The sequence below is a fragment of the Purpureocillium lilacinum genome, assembly GCF_023168085.1.
Source record: "Purpureocillium lilacinum CBS 284.36 DNA, scaffold_4, whole genome shotgun sequence".
Classification (NCBI taxonomy): domain Eukaryota; kingdom Fungi; phylum Ascomycota; class Sordariomycetes; order Hypocreales; family Ophiocordycipitaceae; genus Purpureocillium; species Purpureocillium lilacinum.
Genome location: NW_027072114.1, coordinates 797332 through 823856, shown reverse-complemented (window position 1 = coordinate 823856; position 26525 = coordinate 797332). Strand labels below are relative to the sequence as shown.

At 60.1% G+C, this 26525-nt stretch overlaps 8 protein-coding genes across 8 annotated transcripts; 2 read left to right on the top strand and 6 right to left on the bottom strand.

Moving 5' to 3' along the window:
* Positions 1-1628: 1628 nt before the first annotated feature.
* Positions 1629-2613, bottom strand: PLICBS_005448 (uncharacterized protein; the record flags this gene model as incomplete). Its single annotated transcript, XM_065600719.1, has 3 exons — positions 1629-2052; positions 2119-2266; positions 2319-2613. 3 exons carry the CDS (start codon positions 2611-2613, stop codon positions 1629-1631), a joined length of 867 nt encoding a protein of 288 aa, XP_065456791.1.
* Positions 2614-3865: 1252 nt separating this feature from the next.
* On the top strand, positions 3866-4978 carry PLICBS_005447 (uncharacterized protein; the record flags this gene model as incomplete). Its single annotated transcript, XM_018319130.2, has 1 exon — positions 3866-4978. One exon carries the CDS (start codon positions 3866-3868, stop codon positions 4976-4978), a length of 1113 nt encoding a protein of 370 aa, XP_018181604.2.
* Positions 4979-5392: 414 nt separating this feature from the next.
* On the bottom strand, positions 5393-6079 carry PLICBS_005446 (uncharacterized protein; the record flags this gene model as incomplete). Its single annotated transcript, XM_018319129.2, has 1 exon — positions 5393-6079. The coding sequence occupies one exon, from the start codon at positions 6077-6079 to the stop codon at positions 5393-5395; it is 687 nt and encodes a 228-aa protein (XP_018181603.2).
* Positions 6080-7094: 1015 nt separating this feature from the next.
* Positions 7095-8758, bottom strand: PLICBS_005445 (uncharacterized protein; the record flags this gene model as incomplete). The annotated part of the gene is made up of 5 exons (XM_018319128.2): positions 7095-7517; positions 7580-7971; positions 8029-8220; positions 8276-8537; positions 8591-8758. 5 exons carry the CDS (start codon positions 8756-8758, stop codon positions 7095-7097), a joined length of 1437 nt encoding a protein of 478 aa, XP_018181602.2.
* Positions 8759-11296: 2538 nt separating this feature from the next.
* Positions 11297-12562, top strand: PLICBS_005444 (uncharacterized protein; the record flags this gene model as incomplete). Its single annotated transcript, XM_018319126.2, has 1 exon — positions 11297-12562. The coding sequence occupies one exon, from the start codon at positions 11297-11299 to the stop codon at positions 12560-12562; it is 1266 nt and encodes a 421-aa protein (XP_018181600.2).
* A 3842-nt stretch (positions 12563-16404) lies between these two features.
* PLICBS_005443 (uncharacterized protein) lies at positions 16405-18028 on the bottom strand (the record flags this gene model as incomplete). Its single annotated transcript, XM_018319125.2, has 3 exons — positions 16405-17338; positions 17414-17680; positions 17748-18028. 3 exons carry the CDS (start codon positions 18026-18028, stop codon positions 16405-16407), a joined length of 1482 nt encoding a protein of 493 aa, XP_018181599.2.
* A 1246-nt stretch (positions 18029-19274) lies between these two features.
* PLICBS_005442 (uncharacterized protein) lies at positions 19275-21573 on the bottom strand (the record flags this gene model as incomplete). Its single annotated transcript, XM_065600718.1, has 4 exons — positions 19275-20027; positions 20078-20242; positions 20296-20647; positions 21395-21573. The coding sequence occupies 4 exons, from the start codon at positions 21571-21573 to the stop codon at positions 19275-19277; spliced, it is 1449 nt and encodes a 482-aa protein (XP_065456790.1).
* Positions 21574-24461: 2888 nt separating this feature from the next.
* On the bottom strand, positions 24462-25927 carry PLICBS_005441 (uncharacterized protein; the record flags this gene model as incomplete). The annotated part of the gene is made up of 2 exons (XM_018319122.2): positions 24462-25522; positions 25579-25927. The coding sequence occupies 2 exons, from the start codon at positions 25925-25927 to the stop codon at positions 24462-24464; spliced, it is 1410 nt and encodes a 469-aa protein (XP_018181596.2).
* Between the last annotated feature and the right edge of the window lie 598 nt (positions 25928-26525).

Here is a 26525-nt window from a genome sequence, read left to right as displayed (position 1 = left end):
CTGGCAACCCGTGGCCGTAGGGCTGGGCGGCCTTGCGCTGTGAATGGACCGAAGGGCGCTGCATGTCGTGCCGTCAGATTCCTCCAAGCACGATAGCGCGATGCCGGCCGAGAGCCCATTCGGGCGTGGCTGTTCTGCGACTTGGCCGGCCTGTGTGCAGCCATGTGAATTTCGGAAGGTCGAGCTTCCGCGCCCATTCTCCGCAAGAAGTGGTGCTGCCCACGGAGCCACTGCGGAGACTTGGGGGGCCACCCCTGCAATCGGCTGCGGAGAAGATGGCGGCGGGTGATGCTCGATGGAGAGGGCGACGCGCTGCTGTGGCGCTGGACCCTGGCAACTAATTGCCTCGCTTCCACGGTTGGGCGTCGTCGAAGGATTCACACCTGGCCTGCCATGTAACCTCATGTTCGGCCAGAATGTGCCCGATGAGGATGAGACCAATATAACACAGGTGACAGGACTCCGACGTGACAGCAGGCAACTCAAGATTCCATGTCACCATCGGGCTCAGGCAGTCCAGGCCTTCGGAGCGGGTTCCATCACTTGTTCCCTGCAGCGATCAGCGCGGTGAGGCGTCGACCAACAGCCACAAAGCCATCAACGCCAGCCGACAGATTCTAATCTAGATCTCACTCCACCAGATTGTGTGAAACATTGTGAAACAGCATCGCGCATTATCGGCTTGTTTCACAGAGGACGAGGCCGCAGTACACGCACTCCACCCCTGTCGTATACCCCACGACGTTGCTCAACATTGCCAGGTGGTGTTGCCCGACTCATCATTCGCTGTCATGGTCATGTCTCATGTGATTGTCGCCCGTCAAATCCTGCAGCAGATGCAGGTCAAGTGAAGCCGTCACGCCTCGTCAGCTCGTGCAACCCGAAATTTCAGCTCGAGTATTCATCCATCATCGTAACTCCAGGTCGTGCACAGCCGGGCTCCCTTCCCCTCCGACTCCCCGGTGGCTGATTCTACCACTTTTCTCTAGTGCCGTCGTCGTCTTCTAAATTGGTCGTCAAATTGGTGTCGTTGCTGTAAAGGGCAATCGAGGTTGCCGTCTCCCGTTCAATGTTCACTCGGAGAGACCAGAAGTCCCGCCTACCTGCATCCCTTCTTCTTGGAGCGTCCTCTGATGGAACCTCGACCTAGCTCGGATGCTCGGGCCAAACCTGAGGAATATGTACGGCATGGGGGCCATGGCCACGGCAAAGAAGCCCAGAATCGAGGTCGACCAAGCCGACCCCAAAGTGTCATACATTTGGCGGGCGAAGAGCGGAAAGGCAGCACCGAAAAGCGCTCGAAGGATGGCGTTTGCTGCGAGCGCGCTCGCAGAGTATCGCCCGTAGCAATCAATTAGATAGGAGGTGATTCCCAGGATCAAGGTTACAAATCCTATGCCAAAGGGGATGCCGGCGACTATGCAGCTCGCCCAGTGAATCGATGGTGTGGACGTCCAGGCGAACCAGAATAGGCCGACGGGAATGAGCCATGACAGCAAAACGAGATGAGGAAGACGCGCTTCCGGCCTTGGCTCGCCCCATTTCTCAGTATAGTGTGCGTAGACGCGATTGATATATGGCGATGCGACGGTCGCAATGGCCATTCCAGCGCCGATGCCTGGCCATCATCAGCACGCCAGTACAGGTAGAAGGATGGAACAATGGAACTGCGATAGGCTGGGATGAAGGCGGCCGAAGAGAGGGCTGATGGGGAGAGGGGAGATGTCACCTAGGAACGAGAGGCTTGCCTGGGCGGCGTCCCACTGCCTCGTCTGCACAAAGACAAACGGGTACGCGGTAAAGTCCAGATACAGAATGCCGTACAAAAAGGCCAAGTAAAGGGACAGGAGGAAGAGAATGGGCTCCGTGAGGAACATGGCGATGGGTCGCGTGAGACTGGTGCGGAGCATTTCACTCAGGCCTGGTTGCGAGGCGTTGATACCAAGCCTGGTCGCCTTTTCCTGCAGCAGCCGCGGCTGATAGGTCTCGGGTAGAAAGAGAAACATGAGGACGTAAACTGTTCCGCTCATCATGACCACGAGCCAAAAGTTCCTGTCGAAGTGTCAGCGTTTGGGAGAGCTGCGTGGGATCGCGATGTTGAAGGGCATGAGCGTTCACCATCTCCACGACGTATACTCTGTGAGAAAGCCGCCGGCAATGGGGCTCGTGACTGGCCCTATGAAGCTGCCGGCTATAAACATGGCCAGAGGCACAGAGCGATGACTCGGCGGCCAAAGATCGGATATCGATCCGCCCGAGTTGGTGACTATCGATGCCCTTAGATCGTATCCCGCTTTCCCGGGGGCCAGTTGACTCACCGGTCGGAGAGCCAAAGAAGCCGCAGAGGAATCGAAACACCAGGAGCGACGCAATGTTGGGCGAAAGGGCGCATCCGAGGTTGAAGACGGCAAAGAGGAGAAACGTGATGCGGTAGATGGGGTTGCGCCCGTACATCTCGGACAGCGGAGCGAATAGCAACGGCCCAGAGGCGAAGCCTATCAGAAACGTGCTCACGCCGAGGGTCGAGACGGTGATGGAACAGTCGAGGTCGTTGGCAACGGCGGTGATGGCCGCGGTGTGGATAGACGAGCAGAAGGCGACGATGGCCGTCATGACGCTGACTAGAGGACAATGGTGAGCCTTGCGTCCGTCCTATCTCCTGTTCTAAAGGAGGGCTGTAGACAAGAGATTTGAGGTTACGCGGGTGGTCAGGTCGGCATACCAATGATTGTACACGTCCATCTTCGGACACGGCCAAAGTGCAAGGGGCATTCACTCTTGTCCAATGCCAGGCTGCTAGCTGCAATGGGCTCAGACGGGGGACCCTCGATGGCTCCAGCGCGCCCTCTCTCGCCGTCACCGCCGCTACAAGGCGCCATTGCGAGCCGACGGCTGGCTTGGGCCTTGCTGGTGAAGGCTCAAGAATTGCGTACTGAAAAAGTCGACGATGGGAACGGGCAGTCGATCGAAAGCGGCGCGGCACGGGAATAGCAGCCGTCGCCCTTCCCGTCCCCCACGCGCGCTTGACCCCGACCAACAACACCCTCGTGGGCTTTAGCGCCTCGACGTTGCGCCTGTTCGGCGCCGATTGACGATCAAGTCCGCTGGGGAAGCGGGGGGGGGGGCATAGGAAAAGCACTGGGAGTTGGTGGGGCGAGGGACCCTTCCGGAGCTGGTCTCTTGATTCCCTGACCGCACAGGCTTGACAGGTTCCAACGAAGATGTACTCCGTAATGGAGGCGGAGAACCGGTGGGCACGGATGGTTAGTCAATGGCGCTCGATTTGCATGGTATTGCGCAAACGAGGTCGCTTCCGGCTTCGGAGCGGTGAGCGCTCTTCTTTGCCCAGCAGCACGCCATCGAGTGCCATCGATCCCCTCCGCCTTCCGTCCGTCCAGTCCCCCTTATGTCGGCCCGTCGAGAATCTGATGGCCACGACCTCTCGAACGGCCAGTCCACCATCGGCCAAAATCCCAAGCTCAGCGCAGAGGTGGACCGCGCGGGCCCAGACGGCCACGGACAGTCTGTCGGCCCAACCGCCCCACGCCGTCCGGCTCGTCCCCGCAAGCCCGGATCACGATGACGGTACTCAAGCGCGGTGACCCATCGCGAACGCCTACAGCTTCGTCCATCACTACTCATCCCAGCATCCAACCCACGGATGAGCATCGCGCCGCCACGTGACCGCATAAACGGCGGTGATCGTCGACCAATGATTAAGCGGAGCAGTCTCCATTGAAGAGCGCCAAGCTGACGCGTTGCCGTGTCTCATGTCTCTGTGCTTATATAGAGAGATACGCCAAACCAGACGTATCGCCCAGGCGCTCAACTTTTCACGTGTGCAAGCAATCGCCAGCCGTCAAAAATGTCCAACAAGGTCATCGCCAACATCGACACCCCAGACCCCTGGATGATCCAGGCCAATGGCGTCTTCTACCTCACCTTTACGCTCGCCAACCGCATCGAGATATGGCAGTCTCCGTTGATGGAGGACTTTTTTAGTGCGCAAAAGACTGTCGTCTGGCAGCCGGAGCAAGGCTCGCGCTGGGCTGCCGACATCTGGGCGCCCGAGCTGCACTGGCTCAACGGCGTGTGGTACATTTACGCCACGGCATCGCAGCCCGGCGTCGGCAACAAGGGCCACCGCACCATCGTCCTCCGGTCAACACATGAGGACCCCATGGAGCAGTCGGCGTGGGAGTTTCTCGGCCCCCTGAAAGGCATGCCCGAGCAGTTTAGCATCGACGCCACAGTCTTTAGCCCCAACGGCCAGGACCTGTACATCTGCTGGTCCGGGTGGCCGCCCGGCGACAGTTCAGATACGCAGCAAGACCTATATGTCACGCAGATGGTCTCGCCCGAGGAGGTCATTGACGCGTCCATCCTCCCGCCTGTGCGGATATCAACCCCCGACCAGCCGTGGGAGCGCTTCGACGGCGGGTCGCGCGGCATCAACGAGGGGCCGACATGGCTCAGTTTGCCCGACGGCGCATTCACGGGCATCGTGTACTCGGGGCACGCCAGCTTCACAAGCGAGTACAAGCTGGGCCTGCTGCGGCTTGTCGCGCCCAACGCGGACCCCCTGGATCCCAAGTCCTGGGAGAAGCGGCCCATCCCGCTGCTCATCAACGACCAGTCGATGCCGGGGCCGTACGCGCCGGGCCATGCTAGCTTTCTACTCAGCCCGGACGCCGGCGACAACAGAGTCTTTTGCGTGTACCATGCAACAGAGAACTGGGGCGAAGGGTTTGGCAACCGCAAGGCTAGGGTACTTGCACTGGGACCCGAGACCTTTGCGCCTGGTGCGCGGCCGGTGTGCTGCTCCAATGCCCCTCACAATCCGCTCTGGAAAGGGGGCGCCATCGGTGCTCCCAGCGGCGGCCCCCAGGAACGTATATCCAGGGCGGAGCACCAAAATACCACAAAGGCGCCCGGGCTGGTCCAAAAGGCGCTAGATAGGATCAAGAGATTTACCTGAGGCATGCACGGAGGGTGTATGGGCGGGGAACCCTCTGCCCTCCCATTACCCGTGCAACGGTCTTGGATCATACCCGCTCAAATCTTTGTATCATTTTGCGAGGGGGCACCTCGGGGCCTGTTTGCGCTCTGAGGATTACCCCTGTGCGCATCCGTGCTGTAGAGGGAGAAAGGCCGTTTCTGACACCTTCGTGCTCCTCCGTTAGGTGCTGCATACAGCCGGTTCCAACCACGGGCACATGATCTGCACACATCTCATTGCTGTAGGCACTGACGCCATATCGACCACAAAGTCATCAAGCGAGTATGAACCTGCATGTAGAGACGCTTCTCAACGAATTCTACAGTTTCGGTCCCTTTGTCAGGATACCAGCAACAGTGAACATAGCGCTAGCCGGCGAACCGGTAACGAATCTCAAGCCGCAGCTCGTGCAGTCTGCTGAAACGTCCAACTCGCAATCAGATCCATCAACGGCGGCGACAGCGCATCATACGTCTCCAGCCCCAACGCGCGAAACCGCGCACGCACCCGACCCATCTCCTCCGGCGGAAACCCCTGCTCAATGACCGACGACACAAACGCCGCAAACTGCGGCTCCTGCCAGCCCACGTCCCGCGACAGCTCGACGTGCACAAAGTCCAGCCCCCGGAACGGATGCTCCTTGTCGATGCGGCCGTACATGTGCACGCCGCACGACGAGCACGCGTGCCGCCGAATCGTAGCCTCCTCGTCCACGACGCGCAGCTTGTGGCCGTTGGCCGCCACGGTGAGCTGGTCCCGCGGGATGACCGCAATGACCGAGAATAGCGCGCCGTCGGGCTTCCAGCACTTGGAGCAGCCGCAGATGTGGTTGTGGCTGACGTTGCTGGCGAGCTGCACCTCGACCTTTTCCGACGCGCAGTGGCAGCGCAGACGCCCGCCCTTGAAGTCCTTGGAGCCGAGCTTCAGGCCCGAGTCGATGCTGGGGTGCAGCGGGATGGGGCGTTCCGTCAGGGCCTTTCGTCGCAGGCGAGCGATGAAGACGGCGGCTGCCACCGCCGAGCACAGGAGCGCTGCGGTGGATGCGTACTTTTTGTTGCGACTTATCTGCGAGGGAGTCATGATGATTCTGCACGGCCGGTGTTGGATCCGGGATACGACAAGTCGAGAGGGGGAGGTGTACGCTGGCTGTTGAGGGGACGGTGGAGGTGGCTTGTGATATAGCGCCGCGACAACGCCCAGCCAACGCCATGCCCCTCACGACGCCGCCGCGACGCCGAAATACCGAGAAACGACCGTCATGGCGACGATCTGTTGGTTTCCCCTCATGTTTCGCACTCTGCAGCCCGCGATGCTGATCTGAGGCTGGAACATGGCGGGGGCTTGGGCGTATCGGTAGTCAGGGCTGGCCTCTACTGCCGGTTAAGCTGACGGTAGTCAACGTAGCCGTTGCAGGCACCGCTGTAGTGTGCGGGGGTTGTTCACGCCACGAACTCCACTGGTTCATCGCTGGTCGCGGGGGCACCGTAATCATAAGTAAATTCTGGCCGACGCCCCTTCGATATCAAATTCGTAGCAGATTGCCAGCAATCGCTTTAGAGTTGACGTCTCTGTGCAGAAGCAAATGTCCGATCGGGCCCATCAGGCAACACGGCGGGACTCGGCCCCGCACCGGCCCCACAGCAGCCCGCTCACGCTCCGCTCAGTCGGGCAATTTTATCGGGGAACGAGCCGTCCCCGGACTCGCCCGTCACACCACGCCGCCATCGTCGTCGTATGTCCGACCGGATCCCCCGGGAGCTCTGGGCTGCGGTGGGGCCCTCCGATGTCGCAGGTAGAAGCTTGCTGCGTCGCAGCCATGAAGCTCAATCACGCAGCATGAGTGATCGAATTTGCATGATGCATGTGCCCAGGCTTTCTTTGTCAATGCTGCGAGCATTGAGCTCTGCAACCGGCAAGCCCAGTCACCATCGCTCAAGGGAGGTGTCTAGTTGTAGATGCGTAGGAATGAAGACTGTAAGCCTCCAGGATTATCTTCATCGCCAGTCGTGTCTATGTAGGCTCCGCAATGCAAAAAGTACCCCAAAAACGCCGCCTGTATCGTTCATGTTTTGCTCAACGCCAACGCTCGCCAAAATCACACGGAATTCGAGTTGTCTTTGCACGTCCACCCGCCAGAGCCGCCCGACTTTTTGTACGAGTCAATCACGCCGACGACGGAGCCGTACGTTCCCGCAATCATCAGGAACGTGCCGGAGACGACGACAAAGACGCTAAAGCACACCATGAGCTTCCACTGGAGCGACCGCTCCTTCTTGCCCTTGCTCCAGTTGTCGTACAGCCACATGCAGCCCATCGGCTGGAAGCACAGAAACGTGCCGAGGAGGGCGCCGATGAGGGCGACGAGGCCGTTGAAGACGGGGATGGCGCTCGCGATGAGGTAGGCGATGAGGGTGGTGCCAAACGTGCAGCCCAGCCAGACCGACCAGTGGATGATGCCGTTGGCCGTCAGGTGGACGGATCCGCGGAGGATGCGCACAAAGATGTACTTGGCAGGCAGCTACACGCAGTTAGCATGGGCACAGTCTACTTTGGGTTTCGAACGGGGCAGACGCGGCTTACATGAATGACGAGGATGGTAGTGACAATGAGACCGGGAAGCGCGAGGCCGTACGCCACCTTCTTGACCAAAACGCCTGCAGAGCCGAGCGCGGGCGACGCCACATACGAGCCGCAAAAGTAGTAGACGACGGTGCCGATGACAATATATGTAATGGTCGCGCCGGACTGGCAGACGAGCACCGCCTTGGTGTACTGCTGGGGGTCGCGCATCTCGGCCACGATGGAGAAAAAGGCCGGTGTGCCGGCGTAGGCGAAGACGAGAGTCGACACGGCCGAGATGGCCTCGGTGAAGGACGGGTTCTTGAAGAGCTTGTAGTTGGACGACCAGGGGCCCTCTTGCGGCGCGGCAGCCGGTCGGTCCTGAAGGCCGACGGCAATGGTGACGGTAAAGACTGTTCGAATGGTTAGCCGTGCCAGGTTCGCCATCAAGCATAGGGAGGGCCACGAACTGGAAATCATGATGCACGTCAGGCCGATCCAGGCCAGCCAGCTGATGCGGCCCAGCGTGCGGATGCTGCCAAACATGAAGCCGATGATGGCGGCGACGGCGACGAAGATGGCGGTGCAAGCACCATGGGTCGAGACGGCATTGAGGCCGATGGATATGCCCAGCATACCTGAGCCGGCGGCAAAGATCCACACTGCGATTGTCAGAGGTGTCTGCAGCAGGGGACTTCCATAGGATAAGGCACTCACGGATGCAAAACGCAGCGCCCAGTGTCTCACGCCCGATGCGACCAAACATTAAGCCTCCGGCGTCGTCGATGCTGTAGACTTCAGGGTGGCGGCTCTTGAAGACGCCGATGATGTAGGTCGACCATGTGGTGATGCAAGCAACGATGATGAGACAGATCAGCCCCGGGATCAGCCCCAATGCGTCAAAGGCCGACGGTATCGACAGGACGCCAAGGCCAATCTGTGTCTTCATCATGAGGGCAACGGTACCCAGCCAGCCGAGCTGCGAGAGAGTCAGTGTCTAGAGCATCGGGAGGGCTCGCGCAGGGCACGCACGCTGCGGTAATTGGGCCCATCCTCCGTGATCTCGCCAAAGACGGCATCGTGGGGCGCGTCGTGGGCGCTCGCCACGTCCTTGCACTCCGTGGCCGCCAGCGCGGGAGACTCGCCCACCCGCTCGGGGTCTTGCGACGCTGCGCTCTTTGACTTGTCGGCGCTGCCCATAGTTGCTGGCTATGGGGTCGGGGGAAGAACGAAAACCTGGCACCAATCCGGGGAATGTGGAGGAAGAGGAAAATAAAAGGGCAGGTTTCCTTAAGCAAGGGCGGCAGGAAAAGAGTCGGAGTCACAGAGGTGCGGTGACCTGATGGCCGGCCCCGAGTCAGATGCTTCCCTAGCTCCGGAATATGTGGTCGTCGTACGAGAGGCGACTGGAGCGAGTGGGCCAGGGATTTTCTCGAACAAAAAAAATTTAAGGACCTGGATCCCGGAGAAGACGTTTATTTATTGGGGGGCCCCCTCCCCTTGCCAATAACAATGAGATTTTATACTACGTAAAAGACGCCGAGTAACGTTCGGCTAGACGTAGCGAAAAATCTGCGGGCGGCGTTGGATGGCGTCGAGGAACCCGTGGCGGGTTGCGCGCGCTAGGTCAAGCCATATCGAGGCGCCCACCACGCGGCGTGCATGCCTCGCCATGGGCGGGCGGAACTAGGCGACCTGGAAAAGACAGCAAACCTTGCGAGGGCTTCCCCGGATGTTGGCCTGATGAGGAGCAGGCCGACATCCGTCTGGGGTAACGTTGACGGCTGCGTGTGACGGTACGCGGCGGTGGAGGCGAGGGCATTCAGGGGCAGAGCCGAGGAGGAGAACCTGCCGTGTTTATCTGTGTCTGCAGCCGAGCACCCGCGTTCCGTTGGGGGCCGCCTATGCGGACTGCTTCATGCCGCGAGCATGAGGAGAGTTTGCCTTGATGGCCATGTCCGGCATCACGACTGCAAGCCGCTGCGCCGGATCATCGTCGTGGCAGCTTGCACCCAGGCCGGGCCTCTCACCTCGTCAACCTGCCCAGCCTTTGACAGCAACAACAGGGTACCAACGGCGGGAAGCACGGCGGGAAGCACATCGCGCGGATCCGGAGCGCGCTGGCGGGGGGCTGTGGGCTGCGGCTGCGGGTGGCGTGGCCCTGTGCTGCAGAGGCACAGAGTTTTGACTCGAGCATCGCCGCCCTCTTCCGTGTTAGTCGACTCGCCACGCCGCTACCTCCGATCGGCCGGGCCGAGTCACGCTTTTCCAAGTACCTACCAGCCTGCCTTTTGGTCTACCTCTCCAGCGCGGCTCCCTTGACGATCTCTGGGCATGCTGCCATCGACACGCTGGCCGGTAAGCACCCCCTGAGCCAGCCGGACCCGTTGGTGCCGCCCACGATGCGCGACAATGCTCGGTTACCATGACGTAAAACGGATCGAGGCTCGGTACAAGGGAGGCTCTTCCGGCCTGCGGATGCCTTGCCCCTTTTGGGCCAAGCCACGAAAAAGCCACCGGGGGGTCGACACGGCCGGGCGCCGCTAATGCGACGCGGCCCGCAGAAATAGGTAATTGGCGCCTGCAGGATCTGCACCTCTGCCGAAGCTAGTTTTTTCTGCGGCGCTTCGGCGTGTGTTCTGCGAGGGACGTGTGCGCCGCGGTCGCGACAGGCAGCTCTTGTGCGTGGGCGCGGCGCGGGGGAGATGCGCGCGCTCACCACGTACGACGTTTTGGCACGCCGCCTCACCGCATCGAAAACGGCACTCTGCAGTTGCTTCGGGTGCTGGAGCGCCGCGTCAGGCTGGGGACCTTGACGACGCGGGTCGGTCGGTGGAGCTCCCATGGACATGTCGCGCGCTGTCGACTCCAGTTTGAAGCTCGTCTAGGGCTGCCCAACCCTCGCTGCGACGCGTCCCTTCTCCACCGTCCCCAGAGGAGTGGCGGTGCTGGTTTCACTCATTACGTCTCGCTTGCGACGGCAGAGCTGCGGGAGTACGTGCCGGTGCACATAGGCGCCGGCCCGTGTGGACCGACGAAGTAGTCTGTGCTGGTAGGACGGCGAAGATCCGGTCGACTACACGAACGTGACCCTGGACGAGATCCAATCGGGCTGTTCTGTAGACTGGTCTTTTCAGTATGTATGCTTTCCTCGCCGTCAGCGTGTCCGTAAATGATCGGATGGAAGCCGTGATCTGAAGGCCCAGGCGCTGCGCAATGTGACTCGTGAGGGAACTGAGGCTCTCAGAGCTGCGGCCATGATGCTAAACAGTAATTACCTACACGGCGACGACCGAAAGGGAGTTGTAAAAACATCGGTCGCCTTGGAGGCAGCCCGACACAACAATGAGATACAATGGACGCGGAAACACCTGGCACCACGGTAACCAAGCCGGCGTCGATACCAACTAGGCGAGGCCGCTGCGTGCCCGATCAACGTTTCGCGTCAATCAGCCCCAGGCGCAGATAGTCGCATACATAGTTACGACCTCCGCCAACTCTCACAATGGCAGAAACTTTAAACTCGGCGCACAACATCGCCGTGAGTCACCGGCCAGCAGTGCCAGCACATCTCCATCCAGGCACAAATATGGGCACCGTGCTTGACCAGTTTCTCACGCGCGAACTCCTCACCCCGACTGCGAACGTCTTCCGCAGGGCCTTTTCTAGCCAAGACATCATCATCATCCCGCAACCGCACTTGGCCACGGGCTCGATCTTGCTGCTGTCCCCGAAAAGATGTCAAGCAACAAGCCGAACCCGTTTGCCGCGCCATACGAGATCCGCCATGGCCCCAGATACCACAAATGTGGTGAGCTCGAGCGCCATGAGATCCTTCATTGTTTGCGGGGGCACCTAGAGAGTTCGCATCGCGTGCGACTGGTGTACGGCCAAATACGCCGTCCTTACGAACCGTCCATCGAACATCTGCCGAATCTTCCTCCATTCAAGGACTCTGGGCATGCTATCCCGCCCGCGAGCTTCTGGAACAAATCCTTTCCAGTATACAATATCGGTGGAGATAAAGTCATGAGACACCTGCTCGAGATTCTCCTCGTCGTGCTTCATCGATACCTATACCGCCGCTGGTTTCGCCCATACCGAAGTAACATTGAGCACGACCAGTTCATCGCAAAAGTCATGACCATTCACGGCCAAGCGGATACCCACGATGATGCCTTACTCGTGCGCTTGGCCACGTCCATGAACAAAGCTGTGTGCGCTCGCGTCGACGAGACGTGGCATGCAGCCGACGAAGCGGCAAGGGATCCCAGTCCGGAAACCTCAACATGCGTGGAAGCTCTCGGTTTCATGGGAATGGGGCGTCTTGAACATCTCAAGTACTATTCCCTTCGGCCACTCTTCAGGGCCGTCATAATCGTCATCCGCGGCCACGATTATGGCAACTGCAAACGCATCTCCAAGATTGAGCAGATGCCCGTCATGGTCATCCTCACGGGACACACCGCTGGCCTCAGCGCACCCATCAGTTTTGACCAGATGGCGGACAAGGCGGACGTCGTTGAGTACGAAGACGGCCAGGCCGCCAGCACAACGCTCGAGACGGCCGTCAACTTCATGATGGCGTTGGAGGCGCGCGAGGAGGCAGCCTTTGGCGAACAACCGGATCCAGTCGCGTCAACTGCGTACCCCGATGGCCCAGATCTCTACAACGAGATGTGGTTCCCCGCGTACGCTCGTGCAATGGGCTGGGGAGGCTGGGACGAGCACCCGGTGTTTACGGGACCAAGCTCTCGGTGGGTCAGTCTGGTCAAGTATCCCAATTGGACCGGACATGGCGCAGGGACAGACGGGAGAATGATGGAGTTGATGGAGAGGGGTGCATACCGCATGCATTTGAACTGGGGATGTACGTGCGAGCAGGAGTCACAGGCCGATGACCAGGACGGGCATGATGGCACAGATCGCGCCCCTGCTTCGGAACCCGTTGCGGGAGAGACTGGCAAAGCGGCAGAGGACCAGGCAATCCAGCCCTCGGTATAACGTCCGAGCAATGTGTTATTGTACCATAATGAAGGCAGTAGACGTAAAGGCCTTGAGCGACGTTGACTGGCAAGAAGAAGCTAGTTGAATACCAGCCATTTTTATTCAGACACTACATGTACCGTTGCTGTCGTTGCTTTCGTTGCTTTCGTTGCTTTCGTTGCTGTCGTTGCTGTCGTTGCTGTCGTTGCTGTCGTTGCTGTCGTTGCTGTCGTTGCTGTCGTTGCTGTCGTTGCTGTCGTTGCTGAATGGGCTTGAAGATAGCTGCACCACTTCTTGATGCGGTGGGCGACTTGATCCGCGTAGGAGGTCGCCCGACTTGGGCTTGCTCAATCTTTTGCAGCCTCTGCAGCGTGGGCATAGACGCGTAAACTCGTACAGGTGTCCGTCTTGAGGAGGGGCACGGAGCAGACAGCGCTACTTCAGCCGGCAAAAGTCGTTCTGGCAGGCCAAGACGAAGCGCGAGAGGACAGCGATGCATTCTTCATGTGTCGCTGCTGCTTCCGGGATGGTGTCGAGATCTCGGGCGCCGGCTCGGAGGGCTTGATAGCCTCTTTCAGGCTTCTGCAGACGTGGCAGGTGTGGCGGGTTGGCAGGCCAGGTCAGAAAGTTTTGGTCCGATCTGATGGTGGTCGGCTACTCTCGAGTGGTGACGAGTTACGGCAGCGACTTGAAGTCCCTCGAGAAGATTTGGTGTCTTCTTATCGTAGACTCGCGCCGTAGTCAACCATGCCGTGGTACGGACGAAATCTCCGTTGAATGGGCCCTCAAAGTCTTTTGGAATTCGCTGCCGGTTCCGACCATTTCTTTGCTTTGCTGGCCACGGATAACGGCAAGGGAGTGGCCCGGATGGTGGCAGCGTATCCGGAGATGTTTGGCCGAAAGATCATCGATCGGGTCGTCATATATCCGCCCGCTGAAGATCCCTTTCCCCGAAATTCGACATGCAGAGAATGGCCTTTCCCTGGGCGTGAACATAGTTCAGGTAGGGGGGTCCAGTCCTTCCATCGACTCCGTCCCAACGTTGTGTATCTGTAGAAGAACATAGTCTTCTGTCAGAGAGCCGCTTTCGACTACAGAGTCGTGTGCTGTCGGCATCTCCGGGTTGTCTATCGACGTATTATAAAACGGCGCGATCTCCGGAGGCGGCACCCACGTCTCGCCTCTCTGGGCAACTGCTTCCTCCAGGGCCTGGTACAAATCTCGGCCCTTTGCAGCCAGTTGCTGCATTACGGCCTCGCTGGCTACGTCGGAGGGGAGCATGGTTGCGAGCGGAAAACAAGAAGAACACGACGAATCAACAACAACACGAAGCTGCTGCTTCAGGGCGACGGGAATGGTCGCGCGTCGGCGCCCACGTACAAAACCCCAAGGCCACATCTTCTCCTTCCCCTTCTTCCTCGGCTACTTGGTGGCCATTTCCTAAAAGGATGGCTTCCCTGGTTGCCTGCACTGCAAGGCAGGTGCCGTCTGAAGCAGGTGCCGTGATAGCTTGTCGTGCTGTAAGACGACACTCAACAGAGCCGTCACGGCTGTACATACTCTGTGCAATCCGTTGCAACTTTTCCCAGATGGCCACACTATGATTCTACTGGCAATTGTATTCCCATTCTATTTGGGCAAGAAGGTACTAATCTAGCTACTTCGCTGACTACGTGTCCTTCCACGCGCGCAAAGGGGGTCTACTTGTGCGCATTTCACGTCGCTGAAGGTATTTACGTCGGGCGTCTTGGAGAGCAGGGTCTAGTCGCTGTGGGCTTTTCTGCTATCCTGGCTTGTCGTTGTCCTGAATGCTTTGGCTAACCGAGGGCAAAGAGCTGGACACCCAGGCTCAGGGGTATTCGTCATGTTCCGTACGCCGAAACTCTTCGCTTGTCGGGACGGCCAGGGAGGTCATGTCAGGCATTCTGAGCGCCGCGGGCTACGGGTAACCATGTTTGATGGCATTCGCCAGCAAGAACCTGCTGCGGGGCCAGAAGCTGCCAGGAGATGGACTTTTCAGAAGCAAAAGAATGAGAGAAAGAACGGCTGTCGACCACCGTCGACGTCGGCCCAACAACGACGATGTGGATTCGACACCGCCTCGCGACCAAAGCGGATTGCCCCAATATCGACGGACGCATCTGTAAGTCTTTACAGCGTAGTGTGGACCTTGCACTCTGAGCAGACACTCTCGAAACTGGACCTGGCGGATCATTGTTCAACATTGGAGACCGAGCATGATTCCACCTACCCTACGTCACCACCGAGGCCACGGCAAACCATGCTGGAGATGCCAGTCTGCCATCAGACCACCGCGTGCTGCAGGACGACGCGCAGATCAGGGCAGGAGCAATGTAATGCGATCTAAATGCAGTGCAGTTCGAGTCGAAGATTGTGATCAAGACGTTGTTGGAGTCTGGCGTAGATGAAGTAAGCCCAACAATAAACTTGGCTTCGAGGCACGGCATGTTCCCTTGGTGGAAAGTGCTGCTAGGCTCAACTCCCGCTTCCCTTACGAGCGGCCATAGCAAGCTCGCTTGCTTCTGGACAGGGCGCTTAAGCATACAAAAAAGTACTGGCAGTGTCGAACCGCTACATGTACATAGCATCGCTTTTGGCCTCACCCGTCTCACATCTGTAGCCCTTTGCAGTGACGATACCCTACACAGCCGCGCTCCCCCTCGATTACGGACGGCGTACCCGACAGAGTGACTTACCCTGCGGGCCATGCCGGGGTATTTTACAGTTGCCTGGATGGCCGACGGTCTTCAACACGCAGTCACCATGACATTTTTGGCAAGACTTAACAGACAGCACAGTACATCGTACGATGGAGTCGACTGTCAAGCAGCTCGCAATCTCCTCACGTTAACAACAGTCAAAACCAGAACTGACTACCAAATCCGCAGCACACGCAATTTTGCAGCGACGGCGGCAATCCCCACGGGAAACCCAGCGTGCCCTCCCTCAGCAGAGGCAAGGAACCATTTGCCTTTATCGAATGCCCATTGGTGGCAATAGCAGGCCATTGGGCATATTGGCCATGTTGGTCGTCGTCTGGTCTCGGTGTGAATGACCTGTCAGGTTGTTGCGGGCTGCACAAAGTCATCATTCAACGATCTCTCTTCTCGTCCCCTCGCGGATGGATGCAAGCAGAGAAGAAAGTGGCACGCGTCGAGCTCGGACCACGTTCAACATTGATGTTGGACCGCTTCTCGGCCCCCAACATGACGAGCTTCGTCGGCTTTAGCGCCCTGCTCCCCCGGGGGGAAGGCGGCCCCGCCGCACGTCGGCTGTGCCCAGGGGCGGACAATGTCGGGCAGCCAAGACGGTTGTCTCGGCGGGGTGGGTTCAGTGCTCCCGATGGAGACTGGAGACTGGAGAGTGCAGATGTGGAGGAGGGAGGACCGTTGCTGGAGATGCTTGGCGATGGCTGCACACGACGCGGCATGGCACGTGGGATCTTGGATTTGCATTGATCAAAAGCAAGTGCATGCCTGGCGGCATTCTGCGACGCAAAGTCACCACGTTCGCGAGGAATGTGTAGTCACGGCGTTACCAAGTACGTTTCATTGCACGCCCCCCCCGGTTTGTTTGCCCATGTTGGCACTCGCAACATTCACCCTGTCTCAGGTCCAGGCAGTGACAAAACTGCCGGACCACCCCCCCCCCCCCCCCCCCCCCCCCCCCCCCCAGGACGCTGATGTCTGCCAAGTCTTCTCCGTCTTGGCGGCCAAGATTAGTCTTCGTGATCCTCAACGTCGTGCCAGTCCATGTCTGCAGCAAGACGAGAAGGAAAAAAAAGAAAAGAATTTTTAAAATAAAAACGATTATACAGTGGTAAATCAGGAGGGAAAAGCTCAGGCCTCGCTGCGGGACGGCGCCACGCTCACGCTCCGCCCGTCCATGTCGTCGGACCCCTGCGCGCTCTTGGCCAGCACCCTCATGCTCTCCGAGTCGCCCTCGATGCACACGCTCTGCGTCGGCCCCCGCTTGCTGCCCCGGCCCCGTGACGACGACTGCGCGTCCTCCTGGCTGCGGATCCACGAGCTGCGGGCCCGGCTGTCGGCGGACGGTTGGCCGTTGCCGACGCCGGCCCCCGTCTTGCCCCGTTTCTGGGCTATCCAGGCCTTCATCTGCCTGAACAGCCTCTTGCAGGCGGCCCACGACGTGACGGCGTAGATGATGGCGTTCCAGAAGCCCTGCAGCGGAAGGACCGTTGCGCTCATGTACTGCAGCGGCACGCTGATCTCGTGTGGGTTGATGAAGGCATGGACGCGGTTGGCGCTCGAGGGCGTCCACGTGACGAGGATGACGATGAAGAAGAGGATCGCGCACTTCGTGTACTGCCAGGCGGCGTTGCTGATTTCCTGATGGACCCGTCGTCGGGGCCGCTGGACGACGCCGCCGCCGCCAGTGCCGCCGCCGCTGCCGGAGACGCCTGTGGCTTGCGGCCCGGAGTGTGTTGCGACCTCTTCCTCTTCCTCCTCGTCCATGCCATCGTCAGCATCGTCGTCGTCGTCGTCACGCGGCCTCGGCGCCGTCGTCGTGGCATGGGCGGTCGCGTGGCCGCCCAGAGCCTGCATCTCCATCGTCTCAGCGGGGCTGACAATCTCGGACGTGACGACCACCTCGGTCGTCTTGATGTTGGTCATGGTGGGGTCGATGCCGCCTCGGGTTATCGAAGACATGCCGACGGAGCTCGTCTCCTGGAGCTTGCGCAGCTGCTGGCGCTTCCGGTAGATGGTGCCGCCAGACCGGAGATAAATGGCTAGCGTGATGACAATGGTCCCCCTGGTGCGCGGTCTCGACGTCAGTACCGAAGCCTGGGCATGCCACGCGGCATCAAGACAGAGGGCCGCGACATACCAGACAGGTCCGTAAAAGGTCGCTATGCGCAAGTAGTCCCACCTCGGGACGATCCAACACCACATGCCCGCCGAGCCATACACGCGAATGCCGCTCTTGTCCCTGATGAACAGGTACGAAAAGGCTGGGATGAACGGCAGGCCATAGCACACGACGAGGTACGGAATCTCCATTTTGCGCAGCCGCCGCGCGTCGAACCTAAAGTAGAACGTCAAGTAGACGTTGATGGCCATTGCGAGCGTCCAGCAGGCATCTGCCGAGACAAACCTAGCCATACCCGTCAGTGACCAAGTATAAGGGGAGAGGTGCTCTCGGACGGCAGAAGCTCGCGTACAAGTGCAAGAGAAAGGCCTGCATCTGACACCCTGCGCTGTTGGGCTTGTCGAGATACATGCACGCCATGGCGAACCCCACGCTGGCCATGAGGTTGCCAAGAGAGGCGTAAAATACGAGCCGGTTGATGGGCTTGTGAAAGGCATCGCAGAAGCAAAAGGTCGAAATGATGAAGATGCACCCCAGAATCGAAAACGCCGCTCCCACCTGCTGGATGACTCCGACAATGGACAGCTGCTTCGCCGAGAGGCCGATGAAGGATGGGATGATAGTGGCCCCCATGTCGACGGTTGCGATGCTGCGGAGAAGGTCTATGCCCAGGTACAAAAGAAAAGCGCTATGCTGAAGGTTGTCTCATCGGATGTCGCAGAGACGGGAAGCGGGCCCGGACGGCATTAAATCCATTGCCAGCGACAGACTCCTCGCTGTTCGGCTTTTGCCTGGGCGTCTGCCCGCAAGGGGCCAACCTGTTGAGACGGTCCATTGGACTGCGTAGGGCTCTGCTCAAGTCATTTCCAAGGGTCGGCGCCCGCCGTGTACACCACTGCGTACAGGCAAGCAAGCAACATCAGGCAAAGGACCTCGAGCAAGGGTACGGGCTCGCCTGCCAGACGCGGCATCCGAAAGGGAGGCCCGTGATTCCTCGACCCCCTCCGCTGCAAGGCATCATGGTGGACTTATCGGCAAGTCTCAGATTCGCCAAGAGCAACCCGACAGCGCGCCCGGTTGGTCGACGCGAGAGCCTGAGTAAGACTTCGAGATTGGCTGCGCACACGAACATGCCGTCGTCCCGGACCAACCGCGAGGTGCAAAGTGGACACCAGCCGGATCGTCCGTCGTCGTCCCGCGACGACAATGTTCACGAACCGTTGGGGGGCGCTGCCGTGACTGCCGCAGACATGCAGACACGACTGACGGTGTCCTGTGCTCCCGGGGATATGTGTCGTGGTGTCCGTCGGTGGCGAGAGGCAAGCGACCGGGTCTTGACAGGTGGTCGCGAAAGGAGCCTCAGGGGCAGGGTGGTCTGTGAGTCCGGCGCCCCCATGTGCACGGGACATGTCGCTCGTTCTCGGTTCTCGGTCAGCACGATGAACGGTTCTCGGGACGCGCGGGGTGAAGAAATTCGTTGAGGAAAGGCTGCTCCATCGCGTACAAAGCAAAGACGCTTCTTGGCATATATGCCTCGAGTGCGATGCCGAGTACGGCCCAGCGTCGCCTTGGCACGCGAGTCTGCCGAGACGCAAGTGCGCCAGACAGTCCAAATTATCATATGCAATGCAATGTGACAAGCTGGGCCCGTGTATGGTTTCAAGCGTATGCGTAGGGCTGACTGAGCTGCGGGTCGTTGGCATTGGCTGCAGCAGATTGTCTCCTGTGTCACTCGCGTCCGTCAAGGGCCACCCCAGCGTGATGAAGCACGCGCAGCATCACATCGACAGGTCATAAAACGAACGCCACCTGCTTGCCAAAAACTAAAACGTATATTTGAGCTCCTGCGCCAAACACCCCCCCCCCCCCCCACGAAAAATCAGTGCAGGCCGCTTTCGCCCGTCTCCGCCATGTATTTTTGGCAGCTGACGAGGATCTTGACCTGGTCGCTCACTTCGTCCAGGCGGCTCAGCACCTTGCGGTTTCCGTCTACAAAGCCCAGGATCGAATAATGGATGCCAGTCTCCTGGCAAAACTCCTTCACCATGGCCTGCACCCTGCGCAGGTTGTGTCTGGGGACGCGGGGAAACAGGTGGTGGACGGCCTGGAACTGCAGGCCGCCGTGGATGAAGTCGAGCCACGCCGGGCAATCGACGTCCATGGTTGTCCGGAGCTGGCGCTGCGGAAATGACTCGTCCTCGCCCAGGTCCGACGTGGACATGCCCCAGTGCGACAGCGTGATCTGGACGTGCAGCGGCATGGTGACTATGTGCGATACCAAGACGAAGATGACCCGGGTCGGCCAGTCGGGAAGAGTCCTCCACAAGAGCAGGTATCCGAAGACGAACCAGTAGCCCGCCATAAAGGTGATTTCGGCGGGCCGGATCCACCACGCCTTGCTGCTGCCTAGCGACGAAGACTTGGACGACAGGACGTGCAGCCACGAGAGCAGGTACAGGTTGAAGCGGGCGATGCCCATGACCGGGTAGTATGTGTACTTTTGATACGGCACCATGAACTCGGCCACGGCGTCCCAGGCAAAGGTAAAGTCGTAGTAGCTAGAGTGAATGGACTTGAAGAAGCTTGGGCATGTGGCAAAGAGGGGGATGTTTTGGATGTCGGGGTCGTGCTCCTGGAGCCTATGTTAGTAGGCACTTGTCGCCGGTGATGGGGGTGACTAACAGGCTGGTTGGTGATGAGATGATGGACGTTGTGGCTGCTCTTCCACCACCCAATGGACAAGCCGCAGCAAAAGTCGGCAATGAACATGCCGATGAGTGTGTCTACAGTGAAGATTTGCGTGATGGCTCGATGGCCAGCATCGTGAGCCGTGAACATGATTTGATGCTGTTTATACGGGTCAGCTACATTACCTGCAGGCTGGGAGGGAAATGACAAACCCAAAACAGGCCGAGGAACAAGGCCGATGTAATGTACCAAGCCTTGGTCAAGAAGTAGACAAAGAGCCCAAACAGGCTCAGGTAGCGGACCATCTCCTTGCCGTACTCGAGGTACGGGCATGCGTAGAGGCCTTCATCGGCGATGCGGTCGTGCAGTGCGCTGTACTTTTCGGCAATGGCCTGCTGCACGTCCTTGTCGAGAGAAGGATAGTCGCGGATGTCTATGCGCTGGCCCTGGTGAACCGCCCAGTCGGTGTACTGATCGGGCGTCAAGGTCGGGCGGCCCCGGGGGACGAGCGGCCGCTTCTCCGGGTCGCTGACATAGCCCTTCTCTTCGTCACGCCGCGATGGACTACCTCGCGGGGTTGTTCGCCGCGAGCAGGAGCCGGCATCCCGTTGACAGGCGGTCGCGGCGCCATGGCTGACGGATTGAGTTGGGCTAGTGCCAGGGGTAAGCAGGGCGCTCCCGTCTGGGCCGGCGGCGGGACGTGCAAGGGCGCCCTTCTCCGCAGATGATTCAAGGCCTGCATCAGATGTCTCCGAAGCTTCCGGCGCGATGTCGAGACATTTGCGAAAGCCGCCTCTGATTGGCGGCGTCCTATTGGTCCATGGGCCTGCTGGTTTCCGGCCGATCCGGTAGGCCTTCATGGTCTTCAAGGTTGCGGCTGAATGGTACCTGTTTCCGCAGGCGTCAGCACCCTGATTTGCAGGTACATGTTCACGTCTTTCGGACGTTCCTGATGGATGTGCCCGAGGGCGGGAGTGGAGGGTGGATGGGGACGGGCCCGATGCCAAGTTGGCACCGATGCAACCTGGTCAGGCACCAAATACTAGAAAAAGCCAGGGGCGCTCGCCGCCGCCGTGGGCAAAATCCGGGGAAGGTTTTTAAGCTTAAAAGAACAATCGACTGTCCTCGCCACTCAGGATATCCGATCCCCTTATCCCCTTCCTGGTCTTCTCTTTTCTCTGACTGGTGCCTGTGCCTGTTGCCGCCCGGGTTACTGCGCTCACTCGAGCGGAGAGACGGGGCCGTTGACGACCCCGCGACAATGGGACTGGACGGGCAGATGGAACACGGAAAGGAGAGGTGGGCAATTACGCAGTGATCTCATTCGTGGCATCTCTGCCCACCATGTGCAGGATCGCGAGACTGCCTCCGGGGTGGAGGGCGAGCCACGAGTTGAGACGCAGGACATAGTCTTGGAAGATGACGACGGTGTCTCCGTTGGCAATCATGGCATCAATGACGTCCGCTGTCAAGACCTGGTCGCGGTCCATTCTGGCGGCGCCAGGCGCAGCAGAAGCCGCCATCGAGACGACCGAGGCGACGAAGACGACGAGGTCGATACCTGCGGCGACAGGCGTATGTGTATGAAGCGAAAGCGATCGATCGAGGGACTTGTCGGCAAGGGAATAACAGGTCGAAGGAGTGGCGGCCGGCTCGAAGCTGGAAGGATGGGTGAGCGATGTAGCAATGCAGACCTGCTGATGATGCTAACGCTGTTGACCGTTTGCCAGGCGAGGAGCGAGCGACGGTGGCACGAAGCACAGCTGCTGGACGAGACGGGACGAGACGGACTCTTGAGAGCTGGCAGGCCCTGTCACTGCTGGCCGGGGATCCGTTTTCTAGGAAAGGGAAACGAGCGAGACCCCTGGTGTGGGCGGCGGTGGTTTGCTGCGGCCCTCCTGCTAGGTCGGGGCGCTGGTGCCGTTGCTGGTGCTGGAGCTGGTTCTTATTCTGGCACTTGTGGATGGGCCGATGGGAGCGATGCACATCAAACTGGGAAGCTGCGCGTGTTTTATCCATGCGGCCTGGATCCCATGGGGCCACGAAGCGAGATGCCTTTGGCTTTTGCCTCTGGCTCCTTCTGGCTTTCGCACCGGGTGCCTGGGACCCGTTTCCCGTCCCTCCATCGCTCCTTCCCGACTGCCACTGGCCCGGGCGGCGCCTGCCCGCCGGGGGCGCGTTGTGCTAATCCCACTCGCCATTCAGTCCGTCCAGCCAGTCGCACAGTGGCTTAGCTCGGTGTCTGATGGGCGAGACGGAACGGCACAGTCCAGGCCAGGGCAGGTGCGAGTGGGCGGGCGGGCGAGCAAGCGGGCAACAGGTGGGCGGGCCGGTGATGTGGGCAAGCGCGACCGCGCAGGCAGGAAAGAGCAGACCAGCAGACCAGCAGACCAGCAGATCAGACCAGTGGTGGCGGCGGCGGCAGGTACGACTGGGCCACGGGGACACGCGTACACCGTGCGTGCTGGCGAGCGTGCGTACGTGCGTGCGCGACTCGAGCCTCGAGCCCTCTCCGGCTCCACGATTCAGGGGCTCGACACGAGACGGGCGGCCAACAAACGAAATCTCGTCGGGTTCCTGGAACAGAAAATCTCCCTTTGCGCACCCGCAGGCAAGCCACACGCACCACCACACGGGCGACATCCCGGCGAATGCGCCAGCGCATGCGCCAGCAAACGAACCACCTGTGGGGTCGTCGCCGTCGTCAAGGGGCGGATCAACAATAGGGACGCTTCATGCGGACGCTGCAAACCCACAGTGAACCCGCTTCGAGGACGCCACGCGCGACCATGGCACGTTGGATGCGCATCGCGCGGCGGCGCAGCCGCTCATCGCTCGTCGCAGAAACAGGGCCGGCCAGGGCACAACGGACAGAGAGCCAGGGGGCGCCGCGCCCGGGCAGACAGACGTCAAGCATGCAAGCCAGCATGCAAGCGAGCAAGCAGGCAGGCGGCGCGACAAAAGGTACATGATGCCACAGACCAAGAACGAGAGGAGATGCTCGGCGCGCCCAGCAGCCAGCGCACACCAAAGCAACGGGCGTCTAGAACCTCGCGTGGCGGCCCGTCCAACGGTTATCCATCTGCAGCCGAATCAGACGCGGGACACGGGACCCTGCATCTGCGCTTCCCCAGAACGGCCCAATAATGGCGCAAATGTCATTCTGGATCTGGGCGTCCCAAGCGTGCCAGCGGCGAGTCGTGCGCCCGCCAAACCAACGCCAGCCTTGGGACGGCAAGGTCCCAGGCACGCGGCCTTACTTGCTCAGCCACAATTCTGGAAAACAGCGGATCCGCCCACTCGCACCTTGCAGCGTCCTTCCAGATTGGCATATCCTCCCGGAAACCGCCTCGAGCCAATCAGCCACCTTGTCAGCGGCTGGCTGGCTGCCTCTGCTGGACCGGCTGTGTGTCCCCTTTTCCTGTCAATCTCCGTCCCCCGGCTGGGTGCGGCAGCGTTGCACGGGACCATCGCCTGCCCTGCGACGGGGCGAGACATGAGTTCTGGCACGTTTCTGGGAGCCTCAGGCTGTTCGGCTGTCGGTCGGCCGGCGAGCAATCTGTCACATCTTTTTCCGCATCGACCGTCTCATCGGTCACATCAGACGTGTCGACGGCCGTTGCCACCAAATTGGGCCCCTCGGTCTGCAGCGCACACGTGCGGCGTGGAGAGATGCTAGAGTCGCCCTAGCCCGCAAATGAAGAGTTTCGTATGCGAGCGCTCCGTAAACAGGGAAGTGCGCAGCAATGACTTCACGAGGCGTCGATGCTCGCTGTCCAACAAGCAGCTAGCCTGCCCGACCCCCACACAGATCGCTCGCCCAAGGCAACGTTTTCCAGCTTGCCCGTCTGCCAGAACGCACTCTGGCGTTCGACCTAGTGCATGTGCTGAACCGTCACGTCGCACAATTGCGCGCCATGAAAGATGGACAACGCCGCTACTGTACGCGTGCGTGCTGGCTCACAGGACTTTTGATCTTGGCCAGCCATTCTCGCCCCCCTGCTTGTGCCCAGCCGTGTCCAATTTAAGCTACCGCCACATCTGAGCATGGGCCACAGCGTTGATGTTGGACACGTCCTGTCGGGGACAGCCGCTTTCTGGGAGCATCTCCGCCCCCCCGATTGCCCAACGAAATTTGGCACAGCGCATCCCTTGATCAGGCGGGTTGGGTTGGCTCGAGGCCACCGTAAAACAGAGCGGGGTGACATCCACATCCAAACCTTTTCGTTTGGTGGTGTACAGTAATATCGCCCCGCCTACGAAACACGCAGACATGGCAATCGGTACGTGGCCAATATACGCGGGGGTATCGTCGTATTAACGAAGCTGCCGACTCCTTCAGCGGCCCATATCCCTCGGCCCATATCCCTCGGCACGTCTACACATTCAGCTTGACAGAGTAGACTCCACGCTCGATGCTGTTCACCACGACATACCCGCTCTTGAAGTAGGGGTAGACCGACCAAGCCCCGTTAAACGTCACCTCGCCACCCTTGTCGTCATCCTCCGGCCGCACGTCGAAGAAGGCAATCTCTTCAAACTTGGAGCCCGTGTCGTCTTCGGCAATCGACGTGACGTTGACCACGCGCAGCCCCGAGCCGTAGTTGCTCTGGTACGAAATGCCATCGATGACGTACTGGTTGTGGTCGATGGACTTGACGGGGCTCTTGTACACGCCGGTGAAGATGGGGTTGCGCAGGTCCGACGCGTCGACGATGTAGGTCGCCGTGTGGCCGTCGGACGCGGGCCCCGAGCCGTTCTCCTCGTCGAGCTCGTCGTCGAGCAAGAGGTATCGCATGTCCTTGGTCGCCAGCCACCCCTGATGCGTGTACGTGGCCCCGTTGTACGTCGTGCGCGACAGCTGAACCGGCTGCGCGCGCCTCGTAATGTCCACCACGGTCAGGCTGTCCTCGTTGTAGCAGTAGCAGATCTCGTGGCCCTGGAAGTCCCTCTGAGGGCCGCGGTAGATGACGCACTGCGCGTCGTGGACGTAGCCGTCCTGCGACACGCAGCCGTTGTCCTGCGGACGGCGCGGGTTCGAGACGTCAACCATCCACAGACCGCCGCGGCACTTTTCGTTGCGGGCCGTGCCGACGGCGAAGATGGTGTTGGTCTCCTCGTTGGCGACGATGTTGTGGCTGCTGCCGAAGCCGGCAAAGTGCGCCGCCAGGTCGCTGCGCGTGCTGAAGCTCGGCGGGTTCTTGGGGTCGACCTTGAGCAGCTTGGTGAGGTCGAAGATCTGGAGCCCGTGGTCGGGCGCCTCGGAGCCGATGTAGGCGTGGTTCTTGATGACCTTGATGTCGCGCCACGTCGACGCCTCCGTCTGCGTGGGGAGGCGGCCCACGTACTGCAGGCTTCCGTCCTTGAGCACCTCGACAAAGGCGGTTCCATCGGCCTGGCCCACGATGGCGAACTCGCGGCCAGTGGAGGAGGTCCAGCCTATGATGCTTGTCAGCTCTGTCAGTCACGTTGCCAGTTGCTAATCATGTGCCTACCCCAGATGTCGTTTCCGCGGCGGGATCGGCTCTGCAGGTCCTGGTGGCGCAGGAAGCCCTTGAGGTCGACGTTGTTGCACGAGTACTCGCCGGCCTTGCCGCTGGCGCACGACGTGGCGCCCTGGAGCGTGTACTTGTCCTTGGCAAAGACGCCCGCCTGCTCGTCCTTGGCGAGCTGGTCAAGCTTCTTCTGCTTGAGGACCTCCATCGACACGGCGTTGGGGGCATTGTACGCCTTGAGCTCGGCCGGGCCAAAGGCGGCCTTGGCCCGCGGCGCCTTGTCCCCGGGCCGGGCCATGGCGGCGCCGGCCAGGGCCGTGACGAGTAGCGATGCGATCGGGGCCTTCATCTTGTCTCGTTGGCTGAGGAGAGAGGGCTGCTCGGGGTATAGGGCAGTGCGTGCATCTCAGCTTGTCGACTTGGATCCCGCCATTGCCTCTTTATACCCCCGTTGGCGAGGCCAAGGCCGTGCTTGGCAGGTGGCCATGTTGACACAAAGACCTTGTCGGCGAACCTGGAGAGGTGACGAAGCAGAGTCGCTTGGATGCTTTGGGTAGGTCGATAAGCATCGTTGAGAGGGCCAGCATCTCCGCAAGGTCGCATCCCCGTCGGGGCAGTGCGGGAGCGCCTGGGCGAACGAGTATGGTGTTGTCTAGGAAGGGTATGATCGGCGTGTTTACTCACGTCTGGGCAGGGCGACTGCGGAGGGAGAGGGCGCGGGCAGAGTGACATTCGTCGGCTTCGTCCAACGCTACGCCGCGGAGGGTACAGTCCGAGGTTTTGGTGGTTGCGATGCCGAGGCCAGCCCGGTTCGCCGACGCGGGGAAAGCCCTGGTCTTGCGGCGAAGCGGTGGCTCAATGAGCCGGAAGTGAGTCAATGCCGGAGTGGCTCTTGATGATTTGCAAGTGCAAGGCGAGTCGTCCGCGCAAGACGAGGCGAACCGAGC